Raw genomic sequence first — 17,424 nt, 5'->3', positions numbered from 1 at the left:
ATTGTATGGTGATCCTCATGTTAAGCCTACAGATTTACGCAGGCCAAGTGGGAGAATGTTAGGATAAGATCCTAGCCGTAGGTGGCCTTGGCAAGAATCAATGGTCTAGATCACTATGATGTCAATAAGTGTTTTGGGTTGGTCAAATAACTCACTCTTCTAGAATGTGAAAGAGAGATAATGTTTATCTCTTAGTTTTATGGAAAAGGGAGATAATGGCCATCTCGTTCCTTGCTTATGTTAAAGAGTTATTAAACTAAAAGTAAGGGATTTAGAGCTAATCATGAAGAGTTTGATGGAGAACCAAACATCTCGTAAATCTCTATAAATACCTTGCTTTGGAAGCTGTTTGCACACGGTTGTTTTGTAGCCTTCTTCTCTTTCTAAATTTCGTAATCCACTAAGGCTTGGAAAGAGTAGTGGCCGGTTCCCATCACTGTTTCGCCATGAAGCAAGGAGGATTCAAACAAGGGTTCAAGCTGCAATCAGAATTAACAAAACCTACTCAAGGCTACGGCATCGGGTATGTTTGTTTCATCTGTTCTATCTAGTTACATAGAACTGATTTGTTTCTCATAGTTTTTAACGCCAAAGATCGCAGTCTCGGTTTTCCGCATAAGTCCGAGATTATAGGCTTTCCTTCTTGGGTTTTTCTCTTGGGCTCTGTTTGGGTGTTGGTAGCCCGTTGGGGCGGAAGTTTTGAAGAAGTCAAAGAGAAGATAAGTTGGCATATTTATTTATGGTGTTTAGTTGCTTGTACTGGTGTTGGACTTTTGGTTGAAAATGACGAAAAAAAAATCATATTAAATTCTGAGGCGCAGAAGCATCATTATTAAATTCCATTCCACCAAGATTCCACCAAAATTTCGTCGAATTGAGGGTTTACAATTCGGCTCTCTTTGGATAGCCACGTCAGCCGACCAGCACCTGACATCCCAGGTGGTCAAAATGAGCTAAAGTAATAAAACAACAACCAAATGACGCAAGGCATTTTAAATTGCAACAAAAGCCCAAAAAATGCCCACTTTTTTGGCATCCAAACAGAGCCTTGGGTTTTCTTCTTGGGTTTTTTTTTCTCTTGGGGTTTTCTCTTGTATGGTCTTCGTTTGGGAAGCAAGGAAAGAGTTGTGGGTTTTGGGTTTTGGGTTAAATCCATTGTAATCCTTGTATATTGTTTTTCTCATAGTGGAAGATCGTGTTTCTCGGCCGTGGAGTAGGCTTGGCCGAACCACATAAATCTTGGTGTTCATCTTGTCACTTGGTTTGTTTATTTTACTTTTCCATTAAATTTGTCCACAATCGAGTTGGTTTACTTGGCGGATTTTCTCAACACCTTTACAATATGGTCTTTAAACTTTAGATTTGTGGAGGATTAAAATGACATCTAGACAATGGAGGGCTAGGATCATCCAACTGAGAAGATTTTTGGGGCATGGAAAGTGTTATAATGGCCTTGTCATTTATAGATGCGATTATGATCGAACTCATAAAAGAAAATAGGGCAGACGATGATAGAAAATAGGGAAAGAATGAGTTAATTCGAGGAAGCTCAGGCCTCCAATGAGTTAATTCGAGGAAACTCGACCTCCAATATGCAAACTGCACTAAATTTGATTATTCCTTATAGAAATTAGGGAAATCAAAATATGAAAATAGAAACAGCATAATAGAAAAAGGAAAGTGATATATCCGCCCCTTTTGATCACCAGGAACACCCCCTGTCAGCGTATCAATGACTCAAGAGGGGTTATTGTACTTATGTCAGGAGAATTCAATGCCCTTGATTGCCACAAACACTGACAGGGGGTGTTCTTGGTGATCAAAAGGAGTGGATATATCATTTCCCAAAAAAAAAGGGAATAAGGAAACTAAATATAAGATAACAATAACATAAATAAGGAAAGCATCTAAATAAGAAAATTTATTTCTAACATTCCCCTGTCCTTGATTTCAACCTTGTCCCCAAGGTTGGTGATTGATCTTGCGCAAGACTTTCCAAATTTCTTCTCTCTTCTCATTTTCTTTTTTCTTTCTTCCTGCTTTTCGCCTTTTCTTTGTCTTTTCACCATTTTCCATATCATTATCTCTATTTGCAAATCAATCAAATCATGCCATTCATCAAAGCTTCTTTGTTGTACCTTTTTGGAATGATTCGGGTGTTGATGCACGGATGGTTGCGGGTGAGGATCTTCTCTTTGGCGTTGGAAAGGTTGAGAGAAGCGACAATTTTTTAGGCGTCGACTTTTTCGGACTCCACAACACTGATAATAATTGACCACTTTTTCGGGTGTTGATGCACGGATGGTTGCGGGTGAGGATCTTCTCTTTGGCGTTGGAAAGGTTGAGAGAAGCGACAAGTTTTTCGGCGTCGACTTTTTCGGACTCCACAACACTGATAATAATTGACCACTTTCTTTTGTAGTTTTTTCACTTTTTCGTCGATATGATTTCTTTCTTTCTTTTTTCTGTTGCGTCTTTTTTTTTTAATTGTGTAAGCCTTCTCGACGGTGCTCTCGCTAAAGTCTTCACTTAGAGGCTCTCCTAACTTCACGTTAGGTGACGGTGCCATCACCTAAGGAGGATTGAGATTTTGAGAAAGAAATTCTCTAAACATCTTTATTATTTTCTCTTCGAAAGCTTGGAATCCCGAATCGATCTTTCCATCCAACTTCGCTTCCAACTTTGCTTCCAAGAATTGTTCTTCTAATGACGAACCATTCTTGTTTTCTGAAGCCATGGAATACGCCTTCAAATCCTTGATACCAATCATGTAAACCACTCTGATACCAACTTGATAGAATACCGTTCTATCATAAAAGAAAATAGGGAAGAAGACGATAGAAAATAGGGAAAGAATGAGTTAATTCGAGGAAACTCAGGCCTCAATAAGTTAATTCGAGGAAACTCAACCTCCAATATCCAAACTGCACTAAATTTGATTATTCCTTACTCCAAAAGCCATACGACATCTACATTATATAGAAATTAGGGAAAGCAAAATATGGAAATAGAAATTAGCATAATAGAAAAAAGGGAATAAGGAAACCTAATATAAGATAGCAATAACATAAATAAGGAAAGCATCTAAATAAGAAAATTTATTTCTAACAGATTATAGATGGGTGAATTTTTGGATTATGGTCATTCTATGAAGAAGATTTTCGAGGCATGGATGGGTTATAAGGGTCTTGTCTTTTATTTATGGATATATCTCCATCACAAAATTCAGACAATCGACGACCTCTCTTGTCGCCACATGCTCATAATAGATCTGCGCCTTCTTTGAGAAGGCGGGTGAATCTGTGGGTCATATGCTCCTCCGTCATAAATATTCCACATCTGTGTGGGGCTAAAATCCTTGTCAGGTTCGGGAAATCTTGAGTTTTTCCTACCTACCTCTTAGATCTCCTGAATCCTAATATTATGCGCCATGGCTTAGGAAGAAAATGATTCTTTGGAAGCTTGTTCTTTTAACCACGAACTGGTTTTTGGAAAGAATGGAATGCTTAAACTTTCAAGAACATTGTCAAAAGCATTTCTTCCTCCTTCTCGAGGATTCTAAGGGTGCTTTTGGCAATAATTCTAATTTTGTTTCCAGATTTTGATATTGTTTCATGATTCTATTTTTTTTATTCTGATTTTGATTCAAAAAAACATAATCACATTTCGTATCTGACATAATTTTTTTTGTTTTTGGAACAGAATCACATTTGGCTGATAAAATTGATTATTTCCTAAAAGTAATAGAGAATCAGTATTAATATAAGAGCAAGAAGGTTTGTATGTCAGATGCTTGGTTCTGCTTTTTTTTTTTTTCTTCTTCTTTAAGCTTCGCTGTTTAGATCAATCCTTAAAATCCATCGGTGGAGAATAAGAGATCAAATGTTTTCTCATGGATTTTGAGCGGAATATGACCTTTTGTCATGATTTCGTAAACCCTTCAAACCTACATTTTTCTCTCATATAAGCTAGAGAGAGAGAGAGAGAGAGAGAGAGAGAGAGAGAGAGAGCAGGGAGTCTTTGGAGAAGACGATGCAGAAAAAGTCTCTTTGGAGATAACGATGCAGAAGATTCTGTGTGGAGAAGAGGAGTGATATGGAGATAAGTAGAGGAGACAAATGTCAAAAATTGGCTCCATTTTTTCAATTCTGGATTGAAATCAAACTGGAAAGATAGCTTACCACAAAGCTCGCTAAACACGTTTTTACTTCTTTTTTTTGTTTTGAAAATCGAAAAAAACCCCTAAATTTTTTTTTTTTAAAACGATGCCAAACACACCCTAACTCCAGCCATTTATTGAGCCAGGGCCTTCCATGTTGTATTCGGCAACGGACATTACACTCTGTTGGAGGGAGATTTGTGCTAGCAAGGACCTAGAGGAGGTGATGACCCCTAGAAGGACCCCCCATGAACTTGGCTTGTTGAAACTAAACTTCGATGGTTCTAGCTTCGACAATCTAGGTTCAGCGAGCATTGGAGGCTTTCTCAGAGACGATTCCGGTGCAATCAAATCGGTTTTTTCCAGCCGTATTGGTTTCAAGGACTCTAACGAGGCAAAAATGAGAGCTATGCTTCAGGGCATCAGGTTGCTGGCTAGATGAAATTGGATAATATCAATGTAGAAGGAGAAACTCTTAATGTAATTTGATGGTTGGACGGGAGGCTCTATCACCCATGACGTTTCTCTGAGATGACCGATGAGATATTGGATACTGTGAAGGGTCACCTTGCTAGGTTCCACCCTACACAGAAGTCAATTAATGGACAGGCAGACAAGTAGTTCGTACTGGTGTCGAACGGCCTTTGTTAGAGATATTTGAATACTTACCTCCTTGACTTTGATTATTTTCTTCCATGTCTCTTCTTGTAGTTGTAATCTTGGCCTCCGTGGTAGTGTTTCCCGTTTGTTTCCCTCAAATAAAATTTCATCATTTCAATAAAAAAGTGATGATAGACGTACAGGACAATCCTCAAACATGTTGTGTATTCTTTGTGTGACATGAATGCCTCTGAACCTGATCCAACATCTAAATAGGTAGGGTTGTAACTTGGGTTGGGTTCAACCCAAAAAAAAGTCGGGTCGGGTTAAGGTTCAGATTGGGTTTTCCTAACCTGGATTGAGTTCGGGTCGGGATCGGATTGAGGGCTTGGTAACCCGACCCAAGTGAAACCCAACATTTTTTTGTCATTTTTTAATATATTTCAGTAAGCTTAAAAACTCGGGTGGGGTCGGGTTGGAACTCAGGTCAGATCGAGTTCGGGTTGGTAAAAAGGATTCCTCGGGTTGGGTTCAGGTTGGCCTTAACCCACCCGAGTTGCACCCCTATAAATAGGGCACAACATATGGATCTATTTAGGATCCGACAGACTTCAACAGATGTCCAATACCAAGTTAATCAGGTCGAATGATTAGGAATAGCAATGATGTTCTGGTTACCTGCCTTACTTTTCCAGAGGTATAAGTCCTTGTATTCCAAATGGATTTGCTTTTGGCTCGGATTCAACCAAGCCCACATTGTTTAGGCCCATTTCATTTGGCTTTTGCAAGTTGATTTTGAGTTCAAAACTGATTATTTGACTCAAAATTAAAAGCAATTTGGGTTCAATAATCAGTTTTCGAGTCAAAATCAATTCTCAAAATCCAAAACCGAACAGAGCCGTACAAAATGGGCCTAAAAGGTAGGCCCAACCAAGCTCAAATGGGCTGGGAAAAGAATAAGCTACATTGGGCATAAAGAGCTTACTAACTAAGGCACACGTCCAACCTAGTTATTGAATGGGAGGAGAAATTACAGTAGGTACAGTTTTTTTAACAAAATGAGCCTTAAAATCATGCTAACACAAGCTTATAAATCAATTTTAAGAAAATAGATGAAACATTTTAACTTTCAATAAATTTAGAATTTTCGAAACTAATCACACTCATCCCAATGACCTCTTTTATATATTCTCATATATTTAATAGGGAAGATGTTTACAATACCGCTGATTTAACTTTTATTCAGAGTAGCATCTTCAAACAAAAGCATTTAAAAGCCTCCCATGCAAATAGGTCCATGAAAACTAGGGTTTTGTGACTGACACTCTAGTTATAACCACATTGGTTTCAATCCTACAGCTGAGAATTGTGATAACCACTGATCTTTCCAACTTTCTTGGCATTACGATCTTCATCATCTTCTTCATCCATGAACCTCTTCCAGTACCAGTGTTGCTTCCACACCCGCTCGGTCATCTCTTCAATGGGGATGTTTTTAGTCTCAGGGAGAAGGAAGAGTACAAAGAGGGACATTACCAGGACCCACGAGGAGAAGAAGATGAAGATTCCAAACTTGAAATGGCATAGCATGGATAGGAAGGCTTGGGCAATTACAAAGGTGAAGAGGAGGTTGACACACACGGTCACGCTTTGGCCAGCAGATCGTGTTTCGAGGGGGAACGTCTCGCTCGGTATGAGCCACCCCAATGGACCCCAAGACCATGCGAATGAAGAAACAAATGTACACACCATGATCACCACTACGATTGCGAGCCCGTGGCTCAGGCCATTGCCATTGTCTTTCAACTTGATGCCTAAGATTATCGCGATCACCACCTGCACCATCAATAAAAGCAAGCCACATGATATAATCACTTGAATAAGTAATCATGATTGAATCACAATAAATACATCTCGTTTTATTGAAAAAATTAACGGTGGAATAGGCTACCATGTAAAAGTTTTCTCAAGAAAAAAAAATTGTGAAAGGACCTCTTTTGGATGCCACCAAAAATGGGTCCTTATTTTCATGTATGATTATTGTAATTTGATTTTATTTGCAATCGGGGCCATTAAGTCCTGTATGGAAGCCATTAGCTATATCATTTCTAAAGTTATAATCATCGATTTCAAATTTTTTTTTTTTTTAAATGGCATCATCTATTTCAAATAATCATATATAACTTTTAAACAATCTACACAAAAAATAGGAAGTTGCTAGGGTCTTTCACAAAAAAGCATTTCGCGGCTGGCAGTTGGATGAGAGAACAGCTACACATGCTCACTTTTCAGCAGATTTTGTCTTATTCATATAATTCATTTGGGGTGGCTGCTCTCATGCCACAGCCAGCTGTGGAAATGCCTTTCTGCGAAGGTCCCTAGCAAATCCCATAAAAATATTTGTAAATAATTTTTAGGGGCACCCAAAGGGGTCCTGAACCATAATAAGTGAGCTTAATTAGTACATGGAACTCCTCTGACTTCTAGCAGGTCATGCAATGTGATCCCACATCCACATCTCATCACTCTCCCGTCAAGAGAGCCCCTAAGTCATGTTTGGCAGCCACAAAAAATTTTTCCCATTGAATATTAGTTTTGGAATATTAGTTTATCAAGTGGTGGGAGAAGGGCAAAGAGCGTGGGAGAGGGAGAGAATTGAAAGGCCATGAGTAGAAAGATTGACAAGTGGATGAAAAACAGGGGAAAATAAAGTTCTTGTTTTCCTTATTTTTCACCCACTTGGAACCATCTCCTTACTCATGCCCCCTCAATTCTCTTCCTCTCAGTCTCTCTACCCAACAAATGGTAGGGTAATATTCCATGCAAAAAATTAGTAGTAGCACAACATGGCTTAATTGTTTATGAACAGATCAAAACATAACTTAAATTGTTTTGAAACATCTTAATAAAGTTCTTGATTGTGTGTGTTAAATGTACAATATGAACCGTGGGCTATAAAAATGGTTAGATATTCTCACCTGAGAGATGGACATCTGGACTCCTGCTTCCAGCAAGAGAACTCGTCGGCCCACCTTGTCGACGGAATAGATAGAGACGAGGGTGGAAAGGACATTAACAGCGCCAGTGATAACGGCAGAATACAGAGAAGCATCATTCTTGAACCCCAATGTATTGAACAAGACCGGAGCATAGAACATTATGGCATTAATGCCTGTGAATTGTTGGAAGATCTGTACAAATCGCAGGAAAGAATATTCAGATAATTCATCAACAGAAAAAATCTCTAGTTAAAAAACAATTCTCAAGTTTGGAACATTCATTCCAAGTTACAACGCTAGACATGTTTACTACCATCTTCTGATAAGTGGACAAGTACACCACTAGATGGGATTATGATGTGGAGCAGTTACTTGGGATTTTTGGTTAGTTAGGATTGCTTGTTAATTTATAAGTTAGAATCCTAGTCCTAGCTAGAGTTTGAATAAAACTATGATTTGTGGACACAGACACGAGTGTCACGTGTCGACACGGACACGAAGTGTCGGACACGGCAAACTCCCAAAATTTAGAAACGGAGACACGGCTAAAATAGAAAGTACATATAATCTTGATTTGTGGACATAGATTCGTGTGTCGAGTTTTGACACGGATACGAGGTATCTAACATGGAAACCCCTGAAAATCTAGAAATAGGGGCACACTCATACAAGTACATACATATAAAGTTACTGACACTTCTAGCAGTACACTTTGAAGTGTCTAAAGGAGTGTCGACACGTGTGGACACGGTGTCGTGTCGGACACGACACGACACGTGTGTCAGCAATAAATTCAAAGTCCAAATCATAGGAATAAAATTAGAAGATGAGTTGTAGTAGAAAAGGGAGAAGAATCTATATGTGAGACGTCGATGAATGTAAGATCATCTTTTCATGGAATAACAAAGCTATTTTGAGTTTTCCTACTTATTTCTTCGTGGATTCAAGGGTTTTCATCAAAGGAGACTGTTTTTCTTCCCCTTACTAATAGGGCATTGGCCAGGGACGGAAGGGAAGGCGAAGAGGGGTAGGAAATGCTTCAATGAATTATCCTCAATAACATGGAATCAAGTAGGAGGAGAATTGATAGGTCATTTCTCGCCCTAAAAGACCTGGGCTTCGCAAGGTCTGGTGATGTTGAAGACAGTGATCCTCACCTTCATCCCACATGCTTCTACCACATCAGATTAGTAGAATTTATTACAATATAGAGAATATTAGACTTTGTAAACTAATAGAGAATGACCAGGCAGAAAGCCGATGTTGGGATCAATGAAATGATGAAATTATTGGGTCCCATAAGGGGAGATATAATGGAATGAAGACCGCTGATCTTGAGAACATCCTCAGAGAGACAACCTACATGGTCTTGGTCCCAAGCACATTCCGTGCGATGACAAGTAGTACAAAAATGAACAGTTCCTCTATTCTTGGCGGAACTCAAGGCGTTCGTTTTGTACTTTGAGAATTAACTTTGAGTCCAAAACTTATTATTGGATTCAAAATTGCATTTAGGCGCTGTTCATTTTGGATTTTGAGTCCGAAACTGATTATTTAATTTTAATTTTCAGTTCAATAATTAGTTTTGGACTGAAAAAACTCAAAACAAACAGGGCCTTAATTTTGAGTCCAATAAATAGTTTCAAAATCAAAGTCAATCCTCAAAATCCAAAACTATCTGAGCCAAAATGATTTCTGATGGATCTAGACATGCGATCATCTGATCAAAATGTTCTCAATGACATTAAGCCGGACTTATTGTTGCCCTTCAGACCAGTAAGTCCTTGGGTGTCTTCTAGGAAGGAGGTTAACAGACTAGCATTCCTCAATATTGTAATACAATTATGATACTCTCACATAACTAACTACAACCTATACAATAGTAAAAAGTGCCACATAACGAAATTTGATATGGGTGTTTCATAAAGAATCATTAGGGTTTTGGGTTTAGGGTTGGGGACTACCTGAAGGCACACGGCGATAACTAGTTGGGGTCGGTTGCGTCGCTTTAGCAGGTTTCTGAATGGATGTTTCACTTCCTGGGCTATGCGACTTGCCTCCACTAGCTCATTGAATTCAGGATCGACATTTTTAGTGCCACGTATCTTCATCAGCACTGCCTTGCCCTCATCAAAGCGGCCACGCTCTATGAGACTATTGGGTGTGTCCACAACTAGGATTGACCCTACTGTTAAGAGAAGCGCGGGGATCCCAGCAAGGCCTAGTGAGAGCCGCCAGCCCCACGGGTGGATCCTGCAAGTAAAAGGGTAGGGTAATGAAGGTCATTATCAAGGCCAAGAACAGAAGCCAACCAACCAAATATACATCATAATCAGCAACAACAGAACTGGCACTATAGCATCAGAGCAACTATAACACTTCCAAAGCCAAGTAACATAATCCAACGAAAACATAATTTTCTTCTGTAATCAACAACAATAACAATAGCAGCATACAACAAAGTTCAATCTGTTACTTGCATATAGATTAAATTCAAATTTAGTTACAACCTTCCATAATGAACTTTTCCTTTGAAGAAACATTGGATAGGTTAGAATCTAGAACCTATGCTGCATCAGTACAGCTAGAGTGCCGGAGTCAAACACAGATATCAAATGTTGGATTCGACAAACCTCAAAAAGAAGGATTTGTGGATTCTTCGAAATGTTTTAATCAATTTTAGAAAATAAAATAAAATTACATGACAATTTGATTATAAAAAGTATTATGTTAAACATTTAATAGATTGACTAAATATAATGTTTTGATGCTGTTTAACCTCCATCGCTACTGAGTGTGTCGTTAGAAATCAGCACATTCACTTTTTTATGGATGGATGGTTGAGATTTCTCAATCCCAACACCTCACAAAAAAGTGAACGGGCTGAGTTCAAGCGAGGGCCTTAAGTCGCGACGGATGTGAAACTATCTCTAATTTTTTATTTCCATTTAAGAAACTTACTATTAAGATGGGTAAAAATAAAAACATGTAGTAATAGTAAAGTTATAGTAGTAGTCAATCTCGTTGCCTCTAAGCTGATCAAATGATCTCTAGCTATTGATCACTATGGTGAAAACAGAAGGGTCAGATAATAATATTAGAAAGTATAAAGTTTTGGGTCTGATATAGGTGGTGTCTGCCTAATCCCAGCTTGGCTACCCAAAAAGGGAAAAAAAAAAAACAATGGTTCAACTTTGCTAGGAAAGAAGAGTCGTGCATGACCTGGTAATAGCTCACCCGCGTCTAAAAACATTCTCTCCACCCTTTTTGTGAATCAAGAAAGTACAAACAAAAGAGTGAAAATGGTGCTTCTTTAGGAAAAGACAAACAAAAATGCTGGAAAGGGGTGGATATATCATTTCCCTTCTCTACTTTGTGAAGAACAAAAAAATCATTCCCCTAGCATTTTTACGAAAGTGGCAACGAAAAAAAACCAAGAAACAGCTTACTTTGCAGTTCCATAGTTGACCAGGTTAGCGAAGAGAATTCCAATAGTGACATTGAGCTGGAACAATATGTTTAGGGCTCCTCGGATTCTTGTGGGTGCTATCTCTGATAAAAACACCGGTACAGCCTGCGATTCACGAGAGCAATGACTATAAATATGGATACCTCATTAGTAATGATCAAACCTAGAGTCACGTGGAACATTGGTGTGTGATCAAGACCATTCATCTGATGGGTCCCATGAGATGACCCACAGGGTCCCAGTATATTCCATGCTACATGATGGACACCTCATTAGTAAGATTTATGTCTGCAAAGATCAACATTTAGCATCTCATGGCAAGTCCTTAATGTTGTCTTGTGGCTGGCCCACCATATCTCGTCACCACACACTGATGAAATGCTTGTGGTTTTTATTTATTTTTCTCCAAGTTTTTTTATTGACCCATCACAAAGGCTTGACTTGTCTTGTAGGCAAGTCCTTAATGTTGTCTTGTAGGCTTGACTTGTCTTTGTCTCATGACAAAGAATAAAGTGGAGGATTATTTCGTGACCTCCCACAAAGTCCGAAGTGGGCGCGAGAATGTTAGTTGGAGTCGGACCCATTAATTATATCTCGGTTGAAAAAAAAACAAGATAGGGCGCGAGTGGGGATTTGATTGTGATTGTAGTATAAAAAAATTAAAAAACACTTTGACTAAAATGCCAAGAAAAGACATAAATGTATTTTTCAAAAGTAGACAATGCATATATGCTTTCGGGGGATGGATTTTTCCTTGCAAGTTGCAACCAAAAGGGTGAAGGATCTCTTGAAAAGCAGGTTGGGAAAAGAAATTAAAGATAGAAAGTCCTAATCATTCTAAAAAAAAGGGTTGGAATGGAGCTTGGATTTGGATTTCTAATAGTTAAGTTTAAAGATCGAATAAGAATGCCGAATCAATAAAAAATGGGGCCCATCTATGCAATATTTGGTATGGGATTTGCTAGGGTCATTTCAACAGACCAGCCACCTCGTGAATGAAGACAAGAGCTTTTGTCTCCATGCACGAGGTGGCTGGTCTGACGTGCGAAAGACCAGCCGAGAAATGCCTAGCAATTATCTAGATTGGATTATTCTGCTAATTTTCAATAGAATTAACCTGATTGGCAAAGCCCACTCCACAACCAAGCAAGATCCTTCCAACTATTAGCATCGCGAGATCTTGAGCTGCTGCATTTAGAATCACTCCGAAGATGAAGAAAATCCCTGCGATGAGCATTGTCAACCTCCGGCCAAGCTTTCTGGTGGTGTATGAAGCAAAAAAGGTCGCCGTTAAACCAGCGAGGTACAAAGATGAAGTGAACAACTGAAGCCCTTGATTATCATATTTGCAGTAATTGCTGTCATGAGCCTTCTTGTCCTCGACTCGATTATAAACGACCGGAAAGAACTTTGACAAGAAATCAGGCATGGACGTAACACCCCCTGCAACAAATTAACATACACCAAAAGTTTTATGTATGTACCATAAGTTAAGATGGATTATACACCAAAAGATAAGATGTATCTATATAAGTGTTTGATCAGAACCGTTGGTGGTGCTGAGTAGGGCCCACCTCCTTTCACCTCCTTCTAGAGAGTTGTGGGCCAACCAAAGAAGTTTGTACCTTAGATCAAACCGTCCATTTGTTGGGCCACAACGTAAATAGCTTGTGCCACCAAAATCATTTCCATAGGATGATCCTAACCCTCCATCCCCACTCCATAGGATGATTCAAACCGTCCATTTGTTGGGCCACAACGTAAATAGCTTGTGCCCCCAAAATCATTTCCATATGATGATCCTAACCCTTCTCGGATTTACATCATCCTAGGGAGGGTTAGGATCATGGAAATGATTTTGGGGCCCAACGAATGGACGGTTTGGATCATCTTATGGAGTGGGCCATACTGTAATTGGTTTGTATGTCCACCCATCAAATAATTTCTATAATTAGACAGTCCAGGCTTCTAGACCTGGCAAAAGTGACCCGTGCCCGCGGGTCGACCCGGCCCACCCTCAAATTTGCGGGCACGGGTCTAAGTTCCGTGACCCGTCAAAAACTAACCCGCGGGTGACCCAACCCGCAAAAACACGGGTCGGGTCGGGTCAACCCGCGGGCACCGGCATTTTTACAATATTTTTTAATCTTTTTGAGAATGTTATCATCACTGCTGTTTGTTTTTTATGAGTAACTCAGCACCTTATAAAAAGTACGGTATGTCCTGCACCGTAGGATTATCCAAAGTTCCAAACCGTCCATTAGATGGGGCATACCCTAAATAGGTTATGCCCCAAAATTATTTTCATCGGTTGATTATAACCCTCCGATCTATAGAGGGTTAGGATCAACTCTTTAACATTCAGATTGGAGGGATAGGATCATCCTATGGAAATGATTTTTGGAGCATAACCTATTTAGGCTATGCCCCAACTAATGGACGGTTTGGATCATCCTATGGTGTGGGCCATACATAAAGTGAAGTGCCCAGTAGTCTTGATAACATTTAAATGTGGTTTTTATTTTATTAGAATTTGCTATCAAGCTTCTCCTTTGGCAATTTCTCGGCAAGTGGCCTTTGTGTGTGCAAAGATGCGCGCATCCAAATGTTGCTAGAAAATGTAAAAAAGTAATCATTACACCACAAAAAGTAAATTAGCTAAATTATAAAGTTTTGAATGAAAAATTACGTAGAAAGGGTTATAAAATTTTAAAATTACGAAACAAATACCAAATCACATATTAGAGGTTACGACAATTACGGGAAAAATAGAGGCTGTCAAATCAAAATAATTATTACAATCCCATATTTGCGGCATATTTGCGGGTGACCCGCGGGTTGACCCGGCCCACCCGCGGGCCGCGCGGGTCACGTAAATTTTGACCCGCCAAAATGCGGGTCATTTTCTCACCCGACCCGTGGACCCGCACCCGCATCACCCGCGGGTTGACCCGGCCCGACCCACCCGTTTGCCAGGTCTACAGGCTTCCAGCAAATAAGTAAACATGAAGGTCCGAATATTACAGTAGGAAAGACCGGGTCAAACAAGAGGTGACATCAGAATTTCAATGGTAGCAAATCCCGTATAATAATAACTACCAAAATATCCTCTATTTGATTCTGGGCAGTCAAATAAAAAATCATAGTAAGGGTAATTTTAGTACTTCCATTTAATCCACAAATTTATTTTCCTATCTTCACTTTTTTTCCGAAATAACATCTTCTTCTTCTTCTTCCCTTTTATTTCTCAGGAAAGAAAAAGAGATATTTTCTTTCAATTAAAAAAGATAAACAGATGATTTCAATTAAAAAGAGATAGTTTTCTTTCAGAAATCGCATTTCATACGACTGATTTCACGCCAAACCTAATCAGATAAGAATCAAGAACCAAAGATATAAGCAAAAACTTAGCTTTCTATATTTCTTTCCCTTTTTAAAGAGAAAAAGGGCTGTTATTTCTCTTTCGAATTCATCAAAAGCTCAAGAAAATCAATGAAAGCAAAGAAGAAGAAAAAAACTAGAAATTCTAGATCTGGCAAAAAACTCACCGGAAATTCCAACATCGTATCCAAACATCAAACCTCCGGTGGCTGCCATAATGCAAGAAATCACAACTAACGGCGTGATTTTTGCTTCGAATACTACACCGGACGGCGCCGGACCTGAAAATCCTCCTGCCGGCATGGTGATCGGAGATTTGAGGTTTGGCGAATATTCTTTCAACCAAATACAAAAGCGAATGTTAGAGAGATACAATGTACGTACCAATGAAAGGGTATATATAGAGAAAGGCAAGGATACTTTCTTATATTCTCTCACGAGGATATCTTCATCTTGCCACGTAGACAAAATTGACTTTGGTGGGCCCCACAATACGCTCTCCCGTCAATGGCATTCCTGATTTACATGCACGTTTCACCTCCGTCGTGACTCACGGGATTACCCTTGATCGCCAAACCTCAAAGCCGTTGGGTTCAATTAGCGGACGAGATTATTTAGGGTGAAAAACCCGTTGAAAAGTTCAATTAACGGACAACAATTTTTAGGAATGATCATATCCAGAGGTTAGTACTTGCAACAGTTCAGCTAGACATTTTGTCAAACATCTGGAATGAAAATGAACAGTCAATACGTTGGAACACACCTACTGTTAAGGGAATGATCCAACGGGTAAAAAGGTTAGTTGTGGTCGAGAAATATGAGATGTATAAGGGCCTCAAGGCAAAAGCCGCTTCACACGTCCTTTCTAAATACAATGGAACTTACTGGTTTCAGACTTTTCTTACCCTTTCATCACTTAGTCCATCACCTGGGTAAGCTAAAATTCCAAGAAAAAATTTCATGGCAGCCAAACGTGCCCTTAAAATTGTGCCTAAACGTTCATCCAGAACAGCTTACCTCAATCTCTGCTACCATCAATGTTCTCTACATATTCACATAGAGAAAATGGAAACAACGGTTAGATCCCAACCTCTTTCCTTTGCCCAGAAATTGCTACGTAATACTTGCGCGTCTGGTCTTTGCTTCATAAACTGCTATAGATGAGAGACAAAAATTCCTGGGAAGAAGATGAAGAGGAATGAGGAAATGTCCATGTTTTTTCCGCTGCATTAAGAGTACGGTACCATAGGATGATCTAAACCGTCCATTAGATGGGTTGTGCCTCAAAAATCATTTCCATAGGTTGATCCTAACCCTCCGATCTGAATGTTAGAGGGTTGATGCTAACCCTCTATAGATCGGAGGGTTAGGATCAACCTATGTAAATAGTTTTTGGGGGACAACCTATTTAGGCTGTGACCCGTCTAATGAACGGTTTGGATCATCTTATGGTGAGGGCCATACAGTACTTTTAATAAAGTGAGTAGTGCCCTCATCAAAATATAGTAGTGCTGATAACAAATATCGATAATGGGAGCTTCGAATCATAGAGGGTGTTTACGTAAATTTCAATTTAGTTTGGGACTATCCAAAGAAATCACACGGAAAAACACGTGCTTTCATTAGGCCCACATAACGCGTGGCCAATAAAGTGGGGGCTTTGTCCGCGTATCCTACAATGGAGATTCGTCCACGTGGCAGAAGCTGATTAGAGGAAGATGATTATATTTGATTGAGAATATACGATGAAGATACGTTCATACGTGGGGAGGGTATTTGTTAAGTACAGTCCAGACCAAATTGCCTGTATCAAGTATTAATTGAGCTGGTGGACCCCATTGTACAGAAATCAAACACATCCTTCAGGTTAGGGTCAGCCATGAACGCTTAGTGGGTATTCACTCTGGAGCAAAACTAGGAATGTCTGACCCACTGGTGGCTTATCTAATTATCTCGGTTTAGTGATAGGTATGTAGACGATGTTTGTCAGTTCCCCAGCTTTATTAAAATAGGGAAATGATATCAGCGCTCTAATGTTTTGATTTTTATGCTCAAGTTTAATGTCTTTTAGTATTTAAAGGGCTTGTGAGAGCTTCTTGGGAAACCTAATAACCTTTTGACAACCATTTTGATACTAAAAGACAAGAGACTTAAACTGAAATATCAAAACATTGGAGCGCTGATATCATTTCTCTTAAAATACTGTGTTGCATAAAGATAAGTCAGTAGTCAATGCTATGTAGGCCCAACTTCTTCAGAGAGGGTGGGCACACGGACAAACTTCTGTGGTAGAGAATCGATTGTCAACATTATGTGAGGGCTCTCTCTTGTTTTCTTTTTTTTTGGTAAGGAAGGGTGTCCCCATCCCCTTCGGGGGTAGGACTATTTCCCTACGGATGCGTGCAATCACACGGAAACCACACGCATCGAATAAGCAAGGGGGGGATTCGAATGCTCGTCACTGGAGAGCAAACCTATGACTTTACCCTGGTCACTGGGGCTCTCTCTTGTTGTTACAGGTAGATGCTTGGGATGTCTATCTTGTCATTCTTGGGGAGATACCATATAAGTATATAAAGATCAAAATAGGAAGCACAAAATAGAAATGGAAAGAGTATTGAAATAGGAATGGGCAATGCATGCCAATTCACAAAATCTTATCTTTTAAACAACACAAAGCCATGCAGCCTTTTTGCATAAGGAAGTGTCTTTTAAATAAAAACATTTTTTTATAGATGCAAGGGCCCTCTTTATGCAAGGGCCGGAGAAGGGTTGAGAAACTGAGTTCGGTTGCATTTAATGATGTGGATCTATTC

At 39.4% G+C, this 17,424-nt stretch overlaps 1 protein-coding gene across 1 annotated transcript; it reads right to left on the bottom strand.

Annotated features, from left to right (window-relative positions):
- Positions 1 to 5,922: 5,922 nt before the first annotated feature.
- LOC143893106 (sugar transport protein MST4-like) lies at positions 5,923 to 15,010 on the bottom strand. Its single transcript, XM_077398070.1, has 6 exons — positions 14,776 to 15,010; positions 12,345 to 12,670; positions 11,208 to 11,332; positions 9,723 to 10,011; positions 7,738 to 7,950; positions 5,923 to 6,595 (listed from the first exon to the last, which is right to left on the bottom strand). Exons 1-6 carry the CDS (start codon positions 14,909 to 14,911, stop codon positions 6,113 to 6,115), a joined length of 1,572 nt encoding a protein of 523 aa, XP_077254185.1. The 5' UTR covers positions 14,912 to 15,010; the 3' UTR covers positions 5,923 to 6,112.
- Positions 15,011 to 17,424: the final 2,414 nt, after the last annotated feature.

This window comes from Tasmannia lanceolata, unplaced genomic scaffold, assembly GCF_043159265.1.
Source record: "Tasmannia lanceolata isolate RefF3 unplaced genomic scaffold, GAP_Taslan_0.1 ptg000015l, whole genome shotgun sequence".
NCBI lineage: Eukaryota > Viridiplantae > Streptophyta > Magnoliopsida > Canellales > Winteraceae > Tasmannia > Tasmannia lanceolata.
This window is presented reverse-complemented; position numbering and strand designations above follow the sequence as displayed.

Bases quoted from the DNA above. Each gene is read 5' to 3' on its own strand.
- LOC143893106 (XM_077398070.1), bottom strand. From the start codon at position 14,911: ATGCCGGCAGGAGGATTTTCAGGTCCGGCGCCGTCCGGTGTAGTATTC. The intron at 7,951-9,722 runs GTAGTCCCCAAC...CGATTTGTACAG, and splicing joins TTATCGCCGTGTGCCTTCAG to ATCTTCCAACAATTCACAGG. The intron at 6,596-7,737 runs GTGAGAATATCT...TTGATGGTGCAG, and splicing joins TCCAGATGTCCATCTCTCAG to GTGGTGATCGCGATAATCTT.